At 45.9% G+C, this 17,663-nt stretch overlaps 1 protein-coding gene and 1 long non-coding RNA gene across 2 annotated transcripts; one reads left to right on the plus strand and one right to left on the minus strand.

The window, feature by feature from the left end:
- Positions 1–11: 11 nt before the first annotated feature.
- On the minus strand, positions 12–16,567 carry LOC111939797 (uncharacterized). Its single transcript, XR_015279087.1, has 4 exons — positions 16,434–16,567; positions 3,325–3,449; positions 2,858–3,121; positions 12–2,280 (listed from the first exon to the last, which is right to left on the minus strand). It is a non-coding gene; the product is annotated as an uncharacterized LOC111939797 (long non-coding RNA).
- MAPK13 (mitogen-activated protein kinase 13) lies at positions 1,641–15,973 on the plus strand. The gene is made up of 12 exons (XM_023942201.2): positions 1,641–2,528; positions 5,462–5,591; positions 5,947–6,005; positions 7,040–7,148; positions 8,175–8,204; positions 8,604–8,651; positions 9,575–9,689; positions 10,049–10,120; positions 10,563–10,642; positions 11,096–11,174; positions 12,057–12,233; positions 12,527–15,973. The coding sequence occupies exons 1-12, from the start codon at positions 2,410–2,412 to the stop codon at positions 12,604–12,606; spliced, it is 1,098 nt and encodes a 365-aa protein (XP_023797969.1). The 5' UTR covers positions 1,641–2,409; the 3' UTR covers positions 12,607–15,973.
- Positions 16,568–17,663: the final 1,096 nt, after the last annotated feature.

Genomic DNA, 17,663 nt, shown 5'->3' on the forward strand with positions numbered 1-17,663 from the left:
TAGACCATGAGTACTGGACACAGAAACCAAACCCCCAGGCTTTTATTTTCTGTTTAGTGCAGGGCAGCACTAATTCAACACTAACAATTCAACACTAATAATTCAACACTAGCAGTCGTGCTGCTTCCCTGGAGCTGGGACCCTCCTGGGTTGTGCTTGTTTGCTGTTTAAAAATTATTTATTTTTTCCTCTTCAGCTGCCATCTCAGTGGTGGTGGAAGGATCACCACAGTGGAGCTTTTCCAGCTTCTCTTGTGTATCAGTGTCACTCCCTCAGAAGAACTTGGCTTGACCAGAGCTGTTCTTCACTCACAACCCACAATCACTGAAGTTCTAGGCCCTGATGAACCCAGGGAGGTGGTGCTGATCCCTGCTCCCATAGCAGTTGATTTGAGGAAGGATAAAGAACAGTGCTGGGGGTGTTCTCTCAGCTCCATGAGCCTTCCTGTTCACTTTTTCTGTCTGCTAGCTGGAGGAGAGGGGGAAAAAAACCCCATACAGGACCAGTTGTGTGTTGTTTTCTGGGAGAAAACCAGTCTCTCACAGCGAAGACTTAAAATTCCAGAATGTGCTGTTACAATATCCTGATCAGCAAAAAATCTCTAGAATCAGTGAGAACTGAAGTGGGGGGAAAAAATAAACTATAAAATCAAATTACTTAACTCATGAAGCTTAACAGCCAGTGTGCAACACATGCAAATTATTGTCCATCTGTGCTCCAGTCAGTGATGGGGCCATCACAGGTGGGAACAATACAGAGGGAGTTTGGGTAGGCTCATGATGAAATGTTTATTACTAGAAGGGAAGCATGGACAAAATTGTAACCCTGATTTTCACCCCCAGCTGCACTGTAGAGAGTGCCTGGAGAAGGATTTTTGCATCATCCCACCACTTTTTTTTGTGGACTTAGCAGAGTTGGGCTCACAGTTAGACTTGACCTTGAAGGTCTTTTCCAACCTAAAGCTTTCCATGATTCTAAAGTTTCCTGTTTGATTTAGTCACTGAACTTAACTCATCTCGGTACAGCCCAGACATGCCCCAGCTATTCAGGACTCCCTAATTGGGAACTGATTTCCTGCGTGTGCACCAGCAGCTGGGCAAGGCTTGTGTTCATCAAATAACCGAGAAGTTACACGTTTGCTTAAGCATCAGGAGCTTTTGCTGTGACACCTCTTGATCACAGGTTTATTTACAGAGCCAGGTAAGCCGTGGCTTATTTCCGGGCTCTGCTGCTGCTGCAGCCAGGGCTGATGGACACAGACACTGCCATAGTGCCTTGTCCCTGTTGGTGTTTATGAACAGCAGGCTCTGATGGGGCTGCTTGAGGAGTATGAGGGGCAAAATGTCATGGTTTGCACAGAAAGCACACACAGTGAATTTTCCCTGCCCTGCTGATTGTGCTTTTCTTGTCGGGACACCTTTACAGGTGACCTGTATGGAAGGAGCAGAGGCTCTGGCCAGGGTGGAGGGCTGCTGGGCTAGGACACTGTGCAAGCAGCTAGGCTGGCTTGGTAAGGCTCGGCTTAGTCACTTCCTTTGGGGAGTGGGTGGGGTGGATGCGTCTCCTGTGTGGGAGCCCCACCTGAGCCTCCTCATGCTGCAGCGAAATGCTGAGGTGCTCTCTGCTCGTCAGGAATGGCTGGGAGTGCTGGGCTGTCTGGGCACAGATACGGCACTGAGTACGGGCTTGGCTTTGTCCAAGAAGAGCCACGAGAGGCTGAAAGCGGCTGCAGGATACGAAACCGCGCCCAGCAAAGCCCAGGGCACGAACCGATCTCGGGACGTTCCCATCTCACAGCTGCTCCTGGAACCCCTCGCAGCAGTCACTTGGAGAACCTCAGCCGACTTTCAGCACCTCCCTACGCTGCTGGGAAGCCGGGCTTAGGAGAAAATCGCTATCGCTGTGACCCCGTGGTGTCCTGGAGCTGTCTGTCCACGGGCTTTGAAACGAGGATGTCCCTGCGTGTCTGACGCGGTGCTGTGGCTTGTACCTCGAATTCCCCGACTCGACGAGCTCTTACTCATCCTCGTGTTTGGAGCAGGTATTTCACGAGCCCCTGTCCGAGCCCCGTGAGGATATTTCTCGGCTGATGGAGCAGCAGAGCCGGAGCTGTAGATGACAGAGGCGTTCCCGAGCAGGGCCGGTGCTCCCCTCCTGCAGCACAGCCCAGAGGCACCAGCACAGCACCGAGGCGTGTCAGGAAACCTGATGCCTCACCTCTGCCAATGTGGAGGCGGAGGGAGGAGGGCCCAAAGACATGTCCTTTCACGATCGCAACAGCTGAAAACAGAGAAGGAAACTTGCTAGAGCGTTTTTTACCAGCGCAGGAAGCCTTGTCCCGCTCTCACCCCAGAAGCCCTCCCGTACTCCATTACTCTGGGGGGGTGGCTGTCCCACACCCGTCGGGCGATGAACATCGCAAGGAGAAGAGGCTTTTACAGACAGGAGGTGAACAACACGCTCTGGGAGCTGCCCAGGAGATACACGTCCCTCCACCCGCTGGGCTCCGGGGCCTACGGCTCCGTGTGGTGAGTGGGGTCCTGCTCACACCCGCGGGCTGGGGGACTTTGGAGTCCCGTGCAGGGGGAGGCGAGGAGGGGCTGGGCTGCATTTCTCCATTAAGGAAGGACATTTGCATGTGTGATGGGGGCCGGCTGTCTCCTGCTCCAGCGCACGGCTGGGTACTCGCTCGCTTGGAGAATTCCCCCTTTGGTCAGCCCGGGTGGGCAGAGAGGGGACCGGGCAGGGCAGCCGAGCTTCGCCTTGGCTCCGGGGCCGGGCAGAGTTTGAGCTGCTTGGGACTCGAGCTCTCGTTGAGGTTCCTGTCTGGTAGCACAGGTAAGAGGCGGGGGAATACCTGGGTATCTGGAGGAGATCTGTCGGTGTTTACAGAGGTCGGAGCTGGAACAGGCTGTCCTTGCTGATGCTGGGCTGCCTCGGGGAAGCAGCTGGGCAATACAAACCCCACCTTGATATTGTTTCCAGTTTGAAGTCATAAAGTGGATAGAAATTATCGCAAATCAGGATCACTAACAGACTGGGACTTCTTCATGGCTGATAAACCCCAGCCTACAAGAGAGCAGCAGGAGCTGCTGTTAATTATTCAGCCGAGCAGAGGTGCCTGAAGCAAGAGCAAGCACAAGTCAAACATTGCTGGCTTCACACTGATGAACCAGACATGGGCAACTCTGAAACGTTAAATATGAAACAGTCCATTGATAGAATCTGAACAGAGCCCTTATTTCATAACATGCTGAGCTAAAAATAAATGGAAAAAAAAAAGAAAGGTGTGTCCATTTTCATAAGTATTGGGCAAAGTCTCACCTGCCACTGGCACTAATCCTGAAACCCTGGTGCCCAGGTTTTGTCCTTTTCCCCCAGCTTCCAATTTACAGAGGGACACCCACTTGGCTGCCCAGATGTGTTCATGCTTCTTAGATTCTTAAGTCCTGCAAAATCAGGCAAGATTAGACTTGACTTTTAATTTATATTTGTACAGTGTTCTCTGATTTTTATCACAGAGAAAATCAGGAAGAAAAATAAAGACAGGATAAAAAAAAATAAGAGAGAAATCCTTCAAAGTTTTCTTGCGCATCCAAAGAAAACAAACATCGAAAGAAATCTTTACTGGTCCCTGTAAAACTCTCGACTGCTCCGGAGCTCCCAAGGAGGGAGAGTGAGAAGGGTATTGAAGCAGCCCGGGGATGCGTGGTGGTTTTGAATGGACAGAGCTCAGCAGAGGACTTGATGCTGATTCCTGTACAAAGCTGAGGCAGAAAATGTGGAGTTAGGATTTGCTGTCCTCTGCTGGGAATTGCTGGGAAAATTTCCTATTGCAGTGTTATGCAGCAGTGGCTTTTACACCCTGAGCAGCTGAGAAGGTATCTCATGAGAAACAGCAAAGGCTTGTTTCTGCCTTTATTAATTTGCCAAAATCTGTAGTGATTTGGCTTCCAGCTGAGTGTGATTGTGAAAGAAGAATCTTCTGACCCCTCCAACGCTGGTCTTGCTGATCTCTGCCAGCCAAGGCAGGGACATAGCTCTGCCTGCCTGAGGTCACCCCAAACTGTTCACTAAATCTGTGCTGGGAGAGCACGGGGGGCTGCACGGACTGAATCGGCTCTGGGCTGTGATTATGGCAAGGCTGTACCCAGTGCTGTCTGTGCTGTGTAGGCTGAAGCTCCACCAGCAGCTCTCCTGTGTTGGGTGCTGGGGTTAGAGGCTCTTAGGTCAGCAGGAACCTTAGGTCTGAGGGAGGGATACCCTCAGATCAGGAAATCTGCCTTGGATTCTGCAGTTTGACTCCCTGGTCTGAGTCCCTTCCTTTTATTTTCCTGGCTTCTCAAAAAATTTTGTGTGGTAAAATTTTACTCTGCTGACATCTGCTGAAGTCCTGAAACTGAGACAAAACCTCACTAAGAGTCCTCCTAGGACACCCTGTAGCATCTTCAGTGCTTCAGCTGCCTTGTGTAGCTGTTCCTGCACTTCCTTTGCTTCTCCTGACTCAATATTTGTCAGTGCAAGGCTGGAGGATGCAGCTGGAAGCCATGGGATTGAACATGATGATTTACAGCTCTTCCATTCCTGTGGGAGACGGGATAGGGGTTTCTGAAGCAGTGGGAACTACTCTGGGAATTCAGAGTCGGATTTAGCAAGGAAAACTCTTTTTTTCATCTGTTTGCCTCTTGAGAGGGGTCAAGGAGGGGGCTGGAAAACACCACTGGGAACCCTGAATTACAGCTGTCTGTCTGAGGACCTCCCTTCCCTCCTTGGCAATCTGAGCAAGGATTCTCCAGAGAAAGAGGAAGTGTCACAGGGTTGCCATGTCCAATGTGACCAGCAGGAAGAGCACAGCATGTCTGTAGCAATGGCTGCTGTACCAGGTTTTCATCAGCTTTATAGAAGAGTCTCACTTTCAGCCAGACCTGCTCTTACACAGAAGCAGATGTGTAATCAAGGATTCTGAACACAGCAGGATTAATTGCAGCAGCATTTTCAACGTGACAACCACTGTCGTTGCTCCAGAATACAGTGAAGGCAGCTGGCCTGCCCTAAAACACAACAACCTCCAAGCAGATGGCAAAGCAGAAATTTCCATATCTTTATTCCCTTATCTCCATGCATTAGGGAAGGAGAAGGCAGAGTTAGAACCAATTCTGACCTTTATTTGTGTTTCCCTTTGCTCTCAGCTCTGTTACCTCCAGCTCATTTCTGCAGGTTCAAGGGAATAAGGATGAGCCACAGATGCTTTTCTTGGTGTCTCACCTCAGGATGTGGTCTGCTGCCCAAAGCCACACAGGACAACATCTCAGAGCCCCACTGAGCTCCTCAAAAGACCTTTCTCTGCTGTCCTTCTGAAAGCACAGGAATTAACTCTTCTCTAGGACATGACCTGTGGGGTCACAGAATCTGTTAAAACATACTGCTGACATCAGAATGTGGTTTTTTTTGCCCACTGCAGTTCAGCCATAGACAAGAAGACAGGGGAGAAAGTGGCCATCAAGAAGCTGTGCCGCCCATTCCAGTCAGAGATCTTTGCCAAGAGAGCCTACAGAGAGCTGATGCTGTTGAAGCAAATGCAGCATGAGAATGTGAGTGCTGATTTCTCCTCTTCCTGCTGACACAAGGCGTGTTTCCTTGCCACCTGGGAGCAAGGTCTTTTTGGTGGCATCACATGTGTTTTAATTGACATTTGGTATGTGCAGGCAGTCTCAGGGTTTACCTGTGACCTGTTTGCTGTTCCCAGGCTGGAGCAGGTGTGTAATGGGTGAGCCCAGGTATTAGTAAGGGGGAAACGATTTGTGCAGCATCAGAGGGAAGTCCATGGGTTGCTCAGATGGAATTCTCTGTGTTCACCCATGTGCATGTACCAGTGGAGAGCTGATGGGTGCCATGTGCACAGAAAATGTTTTCAAGATTTAAATGTGGGCTTCTCTCCTTCCTCAGGTCATTGGGCTGCTTGATGTCTTCACCTCCACTGCTTCCTACCAGGGGTTCCAGGACTTGTAAGTCTAGAGTTGTTTGCTCTATGTAGCCTTAACTTTTCCAAGACAGCTGTGTCTTAGCAGCAGTGTAACAGAGAGGGTTGAGGTGCAAGGGGACCAGACTTGAATCCAGGCATCCCCAAACAATGCAGAGCACACATCAGCTCCCATGGGTGACACACCCAGAACACGTAACCAGACCCCACCCCTGCTCACAGCTGGGACACCACAGCATGCACAGACCAACCTGGGCAATGAGGATGTGTTACATTCCATGGTGCATCACACGGGTGATCCATGCACTGTGTGACTGCTGAGCTAAGGGGCTGTACTCAGAATGGGAGAAGTATTGTTCATCAGGCCTCAGGGCAATTAAACTTACAATTTGAAATATCTGTCCTTCTTTTCCTCTTGATTCTGGCTCTTCTTAATTAATTTTTTTGGCATTTTCCCTCTGTCTTCATGGTCAGGTTGGACAAGTCCTTTTCCCTTCCCCATCACTGCAGATGAGCAGAGTGTGCCTGGGTTTGGGGTTTGGCTGACTGCTGAGTGTTAGCATCTGCAGGAAGAGGAGTTGAAGGCTCTCAGAGCTGTTCCTGCAGGAAGACCATCAATTAATTAGCAGCCTCAGCAGGCAGGCACTGAAGGAAGTTGGATGTTGTCTTCTGAGCCAGGGCTGGAGAACATTACAATGACAGATTTGGGGGCCAATGCAGCTGCTTTGCTGTGTAAGATGTTTCAGCTCCTGGGTGGTGAAAGGCTGTCCAAAATTGAACTTCACTTGAGGTCTAAACTACTTCAGGATCCTGAAGATCCTTGTTCTTACTTGACATCAGATATCTGATTTCAGGGGAGGAGAAAGAGCAATTTTCAGAACAGGTTGAAATTCCAGCTTCTCTGCAGGATGTGCTAGTTAGCCAGGAACACTGTCACAGCAACTCATCTTCCTTACAGTGAGTTACACAGCCAGAAAAACCAAACCAAGTGAGAACAAGGCTAGCCTGGTCTCCTGCATTTTTCTTCCAGACTCAGGGCCTTATCTTACTGCCTTTTAGCTACCTGGTGATGCCATACATGCGGACAGATTTACAAAAGATCATGGGACATGAATTCAGTGACGAAAAGATCCAGTACCTGGTCTACCAAATGCTGAAAGGGCTGAAGGTAGGTGGGTCTGGAGGAGCTTAGTGACTCCCTGTGTCTCCTCTGTGTGTCACTTCTAGGCTGAGCCTAACTAAACTCCCCTCCAATGCTACTCCAATACAGGAGGATGTGAGGAGTTTATGGCATCCCCTCAGAACAGGCATTGGTTGTTGAACCATTCCTGTTGCAGCACACATCAATAAAATAAGTGTTTCCTCACATCAGTCAGTTGGGTATCGAAGTAATCAGCAGCCACAGGCCTTGGGATGGTTTTTCCATGACAGCACTTGCTTCTCTTTGCCTTGCCCAAACCCTCAGCAAAACTGCTGAGAGAGGGAAAGACTGGCAGCAGCAGGAGCTTCTCCACACCTGTCACAGAGGCTCTCAGGGGAGAACACAGAGGGAATGATTTTCTATTCAGGAGCATAAGGAAGGACTATGTTTCTGTAACTGGCTTTGAGGGAGCTGAAAGCAATCACTGCAAACTCTGGGATGCAGAGACAGAGCTTTCCAGCTCTCCTCTCACATCCTTCATCTGGAGTCACAGCAGTGGCTTTCAGGCATCAGTGGGTTCACCTGAATCAGGTCACTGCTTCCTTGAGTTTAAATAAAGTGGGGGAAAAACACACAGAAGGTTTGACCGGTGTGCTAAAAAACCTGCAGTCAGTTTTCACAATTTTATGTTTTTGGGGTGAGATTATTTTTTTGAACACCCAAAGTAACCATGCTTTCATGTCATCTGCTGTAACCTTGATGACTTTGATAGTTTGAGGCTGTTGTTTTACTTGCTCTAAGGAACTATTGCTTCATCCCTCCTCTTCTGCTCTGTGCATCTTCTTTAGACTGGGAATAGCATTGTAAATACTGTCAGTAATTTGGGGCAGAAATTCCTTTGCAAACTGCTGCTCTAGGGACCAGGGACCTGGTAGTAGAAGGCTGCAAGCGTTTGTTCTCAGAAAGTTCTTGTTTGTAGCTCTCATTTTTCTGCTGGAGAAGAGAAAATTTTGTCTGCTGGTGATCACATTGTGGCTCCTCTTTTTATTGCAGTATATTCATTCAGCTGGCATTGTCCACAGGGTAAGTTCATGTGTGCTATATTCTGATTTTTGTCTGAGAATCACAGTATAAAGTTAATAAACTCCTAACCATCATTTCACTGTCTGCTCTTATTTTCCATCCTGCTCTTTTCCGTCCTATACCTTATATATATTTGGATTTGCTAATTTATGCAGCATTTTGAGAAAATGCTGTATTTTCTGATGAGTTGAGAAGCATTTTATGATGCTTTTTGAATTGAAACTGTTTCAAATGGTAATCAAATGGTAATCCAAAGCTGTACAGTATAACAGGCATGGTGTTTATTCAATCATTTGCTGAATTCATACTGAACCTGGGGTGTGGTGGGAGGTTCAACTGAGACTTGTGTTGATGTATTGCAACTTGAACATCCCATTTTCCTGCTCCTGTCCGTTGTAGGACCTGAAGCCAAGTAACCTGGCTGTGAATGAAGACTGCCAACTGAAGGTACATTGCAAAGCAGCACTTAGCAGCACATCAGCTCATGGAGGAACTGCTCTGCCAGCAGGAAATTGGCACTGCATGTTTCCTCTTTCCTCCCCAGCCTCCATTCGGGGTGTTGTGTTCTTGGCAGCAGTGGGAAATACTCCCCTGCTGATGTCACTTGCTGAATCAGGACACAAGACTTCAAACAAGCCTTCTGTCACTGTAATCCTCATAGATGGCAGTGTGTAATGACTTCCTAGAGAAATTCAGCACTGCTGAGCAATACTTGCAGCAGGTGAATGATCCCTGAAAGGTATCTGGATTCAACTGCAGTTGCCCTTTGGTTCTCATGGACATTGTGGTTGTAATTCCAGACAAAGTAATTTTCAGGCTTGCTCTGAGGGGTTTGCTTGCTGCTGGCTGGTGTGGTGCTCTAGCATGCATTTTCTGTAATGTATATTTCAGGGAGTGGCTCTGCTGCCCATAAAGGTTGGGTCAAGCTTGTTCATCTTCAGCATTGAGGGAGAGGCCATGCTGTGTCACCTGCAAGGTGCTCTTATAGGAAAGGGTGAGTTGTGGTGACCTGGGAGCATGCCTTCACCACCAGGTCACAGACCAACTCCAATAAAGCACATTGACTCAAGACATAAGCTTCAAGAAAGGCAGTGACCTTCCAGGGAGCACAAAGCACTGATCCTTTCAGCAGGGTCTTCTTATGACAATGGGGTTTGCAGCTGGCTTGCAATTTACAGTGGAATTAAGACATATTAATTCTTTGAACCATCCCATGGGTATCTGTGGTATAGTTGGAACTTTGTTATTATTTGATTGTAGCTACTCCATTTTCTCATAGAAGTAGAGTCTCACTTGCCCATAGAATTTCTCTTTTCTCCCCTGCCCTCCCTTTTCCTTATTCTTTCTTTGGCACTTCCTTGGCACTGCAGATCTTGGATTTTGGTTTGGCCAGACAGGCTGATGCTGAGATGACTGGCTACGTGGTCACACGGTGGTACAGAGCTCCAGAAGTCATCCTGAACTGGATGCATTACAATCAGACAGGTGAGCAGCCCTGCCCAGCAGTGTGACTCCCTGGTGATGAGCTGGGGGATCCTGCTGGCTCAAATCTTACAGAATTGTCCACTTGTTTTTCCTCTTCATCATCAGTATTCCCTGGAGCAGAGCAGGTCCCAGAGGTGTTGCACAATTCCCAGAGCTAGTGCTTGCTGGAAATTATGAAAGCAGATATTTTTAACAGCATGGAAAGAACAAAGGAGGGTGGGAGGGAGTGAAATTTAAATCAGTGTTTGTTACAAGCAACAGCAAAAGCGACAGCCCCAGTAACCACTGCTGCCTTCTTAATTATTTTTTTAAATTTTTTTCTTCCTTTTCCTCCCTCCCTCCTTTTTCTCTCTGAACAGTGGATATCTGGTCTATTGGCTGTATCATGGCAGAAATGCTGACTGGGAAAACACTCTTTAAAGGAAGAGACTGTATCCTTTCAAGCTGAACCTTTTTTCTGAGCAGAGTAATAATGCTTGGTGTGTGTGGAAGGGTTTGAACGAATGAGGCTACTGAGAAAAATAGGTGTCAGTCTGGTTTTTCAGGAGGTAATCACAAGGACCAGTCTTTCTGGGGAGGAAAACAGGAGACCTCAGAAACGCACCTTTGTGGTGGTCTTCATCAGCTGTTCAACCTTGTGTGGCCATAGCTCCATTCCCAAAGCTTTGCGTATCCTTCCAAGCCCATGGATGTGTGTCCTGGCTTCCACGCCAGGAAGAAAGGCTTGGAGCCCTTTTTGCCAGTATAATGAATCTCTACTTGTGTGACTGTGGTGGGTTTGTATCATGAGCTAATTGTACTCTGGCAGGCTGAGCTGTGGTGGAGGTGTCCAGGGTTTGCTCCTCAAAGGGTGATCTTAACACGGCTTGCCAGACCTGGATCAGCTGACCCAGATCCTGAAAGTAACAGGGCACCCAGGAGAGGACTTCTTGGAGAAGCTGGAGGACAAAGCAGTAAGGAAGTTCCCTGTGGATTTGGGTCCTGTCCTGCTGGCAGAGGTGGCAGGGGAAGAGGTTGACTTGTGTTTGGCGTGGAAGAGGTGCTGCCTCTACAGCAGCAGGGAAGGGCAGCAGCAGCCTTTTGCCCTGGGCTAGGAAATCATTTCTCTGTGCTGGTGGCACATCTGATGGACCTGGTGCTGTGCTGGGAGCTGCTGTGTTAGGACTCCCATGGGAGGTGCCTGATGCCCCATCAAACCACCAATCTTCTCTGTTCTCCAGCTTGGCTCTTAAAACAGTATTTCTCTGTCTTGACTGATAAAAATAGTTCCTTGTAAAGTGCTTGCTGAAATGGGACATCTGGGATGCTTTGCTCTTCATTTGCCTTTGCTCATCGGAGCCATGAGACTGAGAGCTGCATTTCACACCTGTCCACCTACAGTAACTGTGCTCTCCTTGCTCTTCCAGGCAAAGAATTATATCAAGTCCCTTCCTAAAATCCCCAAGAAGGATTTGTCTGTGCTTTTCCCTAAAGCAAATCATCAGGGTAAGTTATCTTCAGCATTTCTCATGAATTTTCACAGCTGGAAAGGAGGCAAGCTGACTGCCACAGCCCAACTTTACTTCTTCTCATCATTTCTTGCTACTTTTTCCCCCTGCAGTTTGTGCCCCTGCCCTTCCTTAGGGAAAATATGTATCAACTAAAAGCAGAATTATCTTTTATTGGCATTACAATGATGATGTTCTGCTGCTCTTGGCCATTTACTACTTTTTTTTAAATTATTATTTTTAAGTACGGCGTAGATCCTCTTTTTTGAATACCTGGAGCTAGCAATAATTAACAGACAGCTGATGTGAACTTTTCAGAGTAAGAATCTCTTAAAAGAGGTCTCTTCTCAGGTTGGTTAGAGGTGAGAGCAAGCAGAACTCTTCTAGAAACTGAATGGAAGAAAGTCTTAAAATGTTAAAACCAAGTGGGAATGGGGCTGGCAGACTAGTCAGCAGCTGAGTTTTCTGTCCTCCTCTTTACCAGGGATGTATAGTTTTTCTATATAGATTACTCATGTTAAGACTCCTTTGAGATTCAGGGCTGAATTAAAGAAATTTATTAAAACTGAAAAATATCTTGAGGTTACTGGCTTACTCCTCATGTTTCTGCAACCCAATCTGTGCAGCAAGGCTTATTCTAGTCTAATTTGTTATTTCTGCACAATTTAACTTCTTGTTAGTAAGAGCTCCCTGAGGCTGCTGTTGGGCAGACTTTGCATCTCCACTGACGGGACCTCCTTGCAGCCTTGGCTGGGTTGAGGAATCTTGTCAGTGTTCAGGTCTGGAGATGAAACACTGGAAATACCAGAGCCACACTTGCAGGGTTCATGCACAGGGTTCTCCCCTGCACCTTGCTTAGCCCTGTTCCCATCCTCTACAGCTGTGGACCTGCTTGACAAGATGTTGCAGCTGGATGTGGAAAAGCGCCTCACAGCCACAGAAGCCTTGGCTCACCCCTACTTCGACCAGTTCCGAGACATCGAGGAGGAGACAGAGGCACAACATTCCTATGACGATTCTCTGGAACATGAAAAGCTTTCAATAGAGGAGTGGAAAAGTAAGTTTATTTTCTTTGAGGTTCCTGTCTAGCATGGGACTTTCCTACCCCTCTTTCTTTCCTGTACAGATGCTAAGGCTGTGATTGTCTGCTGATGCCTCAATGGTAGTGCACAGAGCTCTTGTTTTTATGCATTCAGCAAAGATCCCTCCAGCTCTTCAGGAAGACTTTTTTTGTCTCTCTCCTTTGTCTCTTTCAGCTGCCACTGAATGCCTTTTTTTGCACATCCAACACTCCAACTTTTGTGTCCTCTAAAATCATACATTCATGGTTATTTTGTTCTGTTTTTCAAGAGCACATTTACAAGGAGATCTTGACCTTCAGTCCCATTGCACGGAAGGATTCAAAGAAGAGAAGTGGGATGTCATTATAGCGATGGGTGCAGCTGTAGCTGGGACTCAGCTCTCCTTGATGACACCAAATTCATTCCACATTGCATTGCTGGTGGCCAACTTTTGGCCTGTGGGACCTCTCTCCATGTGCCAACATAAGGATGACACCGTGCCATGGGCATTGGACTTTGTTCTATTAAAGGGGAAGCACCTCAGACAGTTTCCAAAGTAAAAGACAAATATATTCTTGTTGAAACTGTAAGTGGGAGAATTTTACCTGGTGTTTGGTTTTTATTTTTTCCCCTTGTATTTCTCCACTTGTGAGAGGAGGGGTTTCATTCTTTCTCATTAGTCTTTTCAAGCACAGGGTTTAGTACATTAATTATGGATGAGGCAAAGGAAAAGGTAAAATTGACTGGGAAGTGAGTCCTAAGCAAAAGGATCAGAAATACTGAATGTCAGCATAGCAAAACCTTAACCAGTCTCACTCTGGCTGTGTCCTGCTTCCCTGGGCAGTCACAGAGCACCCAGCAGAGCAAGGCTGCTGGGATGGTGTCAGCTCCAGGGCACCAGGGGGTCTGCCTGTGTTCAGAGCAGCTACAAACTTCTCATCCTATACACACAATTCTGCTCAGATGCTTCCCCTCCAAAGAGCCACTGCCTCTTTTTTTTTAATTTTTCCCCTGCTTATTTAATTCCCTGGGATTTGATCAGTGCTGTCTCTTCCTCACTGCTGGCAGCAAACACAGCCTGGGAATTTAAGGCCTCTTCCCATAGTGACAGACTGGGAGTCTCAAGCAGCTGCACAAAAAAAATTAGTTTGAGCATGGATCTGCAGGAAGTTTTCCAGCCTCTGTTGAAACTGGAGTATCTGCAGATCCATGGCTTATCAATACAGTCACTTGATTGTGCAGGTGCAGCTGCTCGTTGTGATAACACCTTTGGACTGCAACACCTATGGTGATCAGGCAGGTTCAGCCAATTATTCCAAAGTCCATCCCAAGGGACATGTGCCAAGAGCCAAGTGCCTACTCTGTATCAGAGCTCAGAGTCCCCAGGACTAGAGAAGAGTATTGAGAAGATATTTGACCTCTGTAATACATACAGTGGTTCTCAACTCCCCCCCTCTTCTGTAGCTGCTGACTTATTTTGGTTTGGTTTAGCCAGGCTGTTTTCAGTACTCTCTAATTTTCTTCTTAAGTAATGGTCAGTTTTGCAGCCCACAAGTAAGGGAAAACTGCAACATTTCCATAATTTTCTGATCTCTCCACTGGGAACTGGACACAATGATGTCATGTTGCTTGGCTGCCTCCCTGTTGCAGCTCATGGCATGCAGCACTGGGGATGACCCTGCAGTGACTGCAGCTTTTTGATAGGATGGTGTTGATGTTTGCTTGCTGTAGCTGCGCAGATGGTCCATGATGATAAGATAAGGTTTCTTTTGGTATCTGTCTGGGTCATGTAAAAGCCCTTCGCTTCACTCCTAGGTAGGGACAGTGAGCATAGAACTGTTGTCATGTGTCCTCAGTTCCCTGGAAATTCAGTGTTTTCTTAAGCAGCACGCTTGTAAAGAGCTAGGCTGGGGGATATGCAGTAATGTTCTGTTGACTTTGTCCTGAAAAACACAGCTTGATGAGATTTAGGCTTCATCTTTTCCTCTTGCTAAGGCAGAAGGGAGTTTTAGCTGCATCTGTCAAACTGCAGCTGGAACACTGTCCTTTTGAACCTGACCTGGCTGCCACATGCATAATCTCAAGCAGAGGTTGGAGAGAAGCTCTCTCCAGCTGCCATTAACATCTTGGAGAGCTGCAGATGTTCAGAACTGCCTGTGCCAGGGTAAAATGAGGCTTGGTGCTTTGCAGTGCAGGGTCACTGTCCAGGTGTTGGTTAGGGTTAAGGTTGGTGAGTGCACAGGGAGATGTTTCAGGGCTGTGGGTGGAGCAGGCTGCCCTCCTGACGATATGAAACCCTGGACATGGAGAGGCAGGTAAGTCTAAAAAGCTCGGTCTTGTAGACAAATTTGAGTACATCTATGGAGACATTTAGAGAGCTTTCTTTCAGAAAGTCATTGCTAAAGTCAAAGTTATCTGTTAAGGCAAAGGTCCCATACAGACAGAGCTCAAAATGGGAATGCAGGGTATTTGTTAATCATCTTGCCCTCCTTCACAAGGGGATAGGGAGACCTGAAGTTTTCTGTCTCAGCTGAGGGAGTTGAGGGAGAAAACATCTTCACAATAAAGGAATGTACTGAGCAGTCTGCTGGTTGTTGAAAAGGGACTGGGATAGTTTTAAAGAATAATTTAAAACGCCCTTTGGGAGTTGTCTGTCTGAGCAGAGGACAACCATGAAGAGGCACTGGACACATGTAATACAAATAGGTGTGAGAAGAACAGTTGTGAGCATAACTGAGTAGGGTACATAGATTTTGCAAACATCAGTCTCACTTGTTTTAGGGATAGCACATAAAGGTTCTTCATCATCATTCTTTCTGCTGAGTATACATCCAGTTTCAGGGACTGTGTTTCTGGGTTTCTCAGTAGGTTTATACTTACCCTGAGTGCTCTGAATTTGCAAGAGCAATCCCAACAGCTGCTGTGTGGGCTCCATCCTTTGGTTTCATTCATTCACTCACCAACCCCATACAGTGACAGAACACTGTGCAAAAGGATTACCCAATACCCCATCAAACATGGGGACCAGGTACTCTGTAAGCCCAGGAACCCTGGAGGTGTATGTGTCTTTGGTTTTTGTGGTATGTATCATCCCAGAACTCAAAACAGACAGTAGAAAATGTAGCAGGTTGGTAGTGGAAAGAGTATCTGTATAGACCAACCATCCCAATGCTCCCATGGCATCTGAGGACCTGTTTCAATGAACAAATGAGCTACCAGAAGGGAGAGGTGGGAGGAAATCCTACTGACATTTCCTGAAAAGAGTTTGAAGGACACCTGCTTGACAGAGCCAGTGACTCAGGCCAAGGCTGGAATCCTTCAAAATCATCACCAGAACTGAGAGGGGCTGTGTGACCCTGACAGGCACTGTGAGTCAAAGGAGAAATTACCTCATGCAGAGGTGCAGGCAGTGCCTGGTGGATGACTCACACTGACACATAATTCATGGACATTCCTTTCATTGCAAGTATAGTTTACATACTTAAAAATACAAAACCGAGTGATAAAGATTCCTCAGCCATTAAGTGGTCCAAAATTCCACAAATCAAGCCAGCCAAAAATATATTTTCTGTTTGTATGATAAAAATTTACACAGATATATGGATGGAATTTTTGTGCTTGTCTCAGATTACATACAGATGTCTAACTTCAAATACTATTTACTTGCTAGTCTTACATTCATTTCTGATTTCCAAGCATCTCTTTTTAATTTGGAAAATAAAGCCTTCAGAAACAATCTTTCTCTGTAGGTTTATTTTGACAGTTAATTAGGTCTGTGAAGTTGCAACTTTATGGGGACTATTTGTTAGGTAATGGCACATGTAAGTGGGAAAGAAAAGCAGATGAAGGAATGATTATTTTATTTTCTTAAGAGATGCCACAAAACTAGAGGATTTTTAAAGGGAGATAGTAGTAGTTGTGTTTTGGATACCACCTAGAAACTTTTCAGTGCATAATTTTGAAAATTTCCACAGCTTCTTAGAAAACTACGTATTATATTTATGTAGGAAAAAGACATATAAAATGTTTTCAAGTTTAACATTTTCACATTCTAGGTAGCAGACTAAACAAATAATGTTCATGTTTTAAGTATGTGATAATGGGAAAGAAGGAAAACTAGAAAATTACCAAAAAAATAGAAAATTATAAACATGTCTGAGAACTCTAGTGAGATTCTGTACAAAGGATGGTAATACCTTTTCATATTCCCATGTCTTTCTGTTGCCTGAGCAACCAGGGAAAGCGTTCCTAATCCTCTGCAGTTTTCCTGTATCATGGGTCAGCAGAGTGTTGGCTGGAAACGTGATTATGGCTGTTTTTCTTTTCACAGCTGAGAGAAACAAGACATTAAAGATTGAATGAAGACCAGAATAGCCAGTACTAATTTGCTTTCCCCCCACAGAACAGACACTCGCTGCACTAATTGTACTTACCATGGAATCATTCAGGTTGGGAAAGGCCATTAAGATCATTGAGACCAAATCCACACTGAAAATGTCAGTTTCCAAGTGAATGTGGTTTAGGGGATGTTTTGCCTGATTTCTCTCTACAAGGCCATTTTTTGAGCACATGAGCTTACACAGCTTTTAATGTGATGTTCAGCTGGTGCTGGCTCACAGCTGATTCAGTCAGCTCTCCTTTTTTGTTTGAATGCACTCCATTAAATAATACTGCATTAGTATAACTGCAACCCTCATTGATTTGCTGTTACATAAAAGTGAGTTAACTTCTTTTAGACAAGTTTGGCTGGAAAAATAAAAATTCTCCTGCCATAAACCATCATTTCAGATCTGTTTTCAGAACATTTTATCCCCCCCTCAAAAAAATGCTTTAACGTTAGAAGACATTGAGATAAAAAACATAAGGACCTCTCAGGAGGTAGTGCTGTGTGCTTGTGTAACCTCTCTGATGTTAGTGAGGCTGAAGAGGTTTATAAATATACATATATAAAATTCCAGTGAAAATACATGGCAACTGAGGCTAATCACTTGAGATACCAGGTTTTAACCTTTAATGCCCAAAGAACCTGATTAGTAATTGCTCTAATTTCAGCAGTTCTGAAGAAAATAGCAGCAGAATAAGAGAGATACAAACGTAACTCAGTTTTGAGGCTTAGTAAATCAACAAAAAAAAAGGTCAGCTCTCAATTCTAAATGATAATTATCTTCCCTTTTAAAGTACATCTTATATGCTTGAATAAACATGGAGAAAATTGTAATATGAATGAAGGTGCCCAACTCCGTTTGAAGTGTCTTGGCTGCTGTTTTCATTTGAAGCAACATCACTAATTTTGCACTTGTACCCTTTGAAAACTGGGACAGCAAAGAAATTGAATTAAGATCTGCCTCTGGGATTTGAGAGAAGTTCAGAATGTTTTTTCAAATAACACATTAGTTCCACAGCTTTGATATAAAACTAAATGATTA

Source organism: Cyanistes caeruleus, chromosome 24 (genome assembly GCF_971803275.1).
Source record: "Cyanistes caeruleus chromosome 24, bCyaCae1.hap1.1, whole genome shotgun sequence".
NCBI classification, from domain to species: domain Eukaryota; kingdom Metazoa; phylum Chordata; class Aves; order Passeriformes; family Paridae; genus Cyanistes; species Cyanistes caeruleus.

Coding starts and splice junctions, on each gene's coding strand:
- MAPK13 (XM_023942201.2), top strand. CDS start 2,410: ATGAACATCGCAAGGAGAAGAGGCTTTTACAGACAGGAGGTGAACAAC. Junction 8,652..9,574: donor ATGAAGACTGCCAACTGAAG/GTACATTGCAAA, acceptor TTGGCACTGCAG/ATCTTGGATTTTGGTTTGGC. Junction 10,121..10,562: donor ACTCTTTAAAGGAAGAGACT/GTATCCTTTCAA, acceptor ACGGCTTGCCAG/ACCTGGATCAGCTGACCCAG.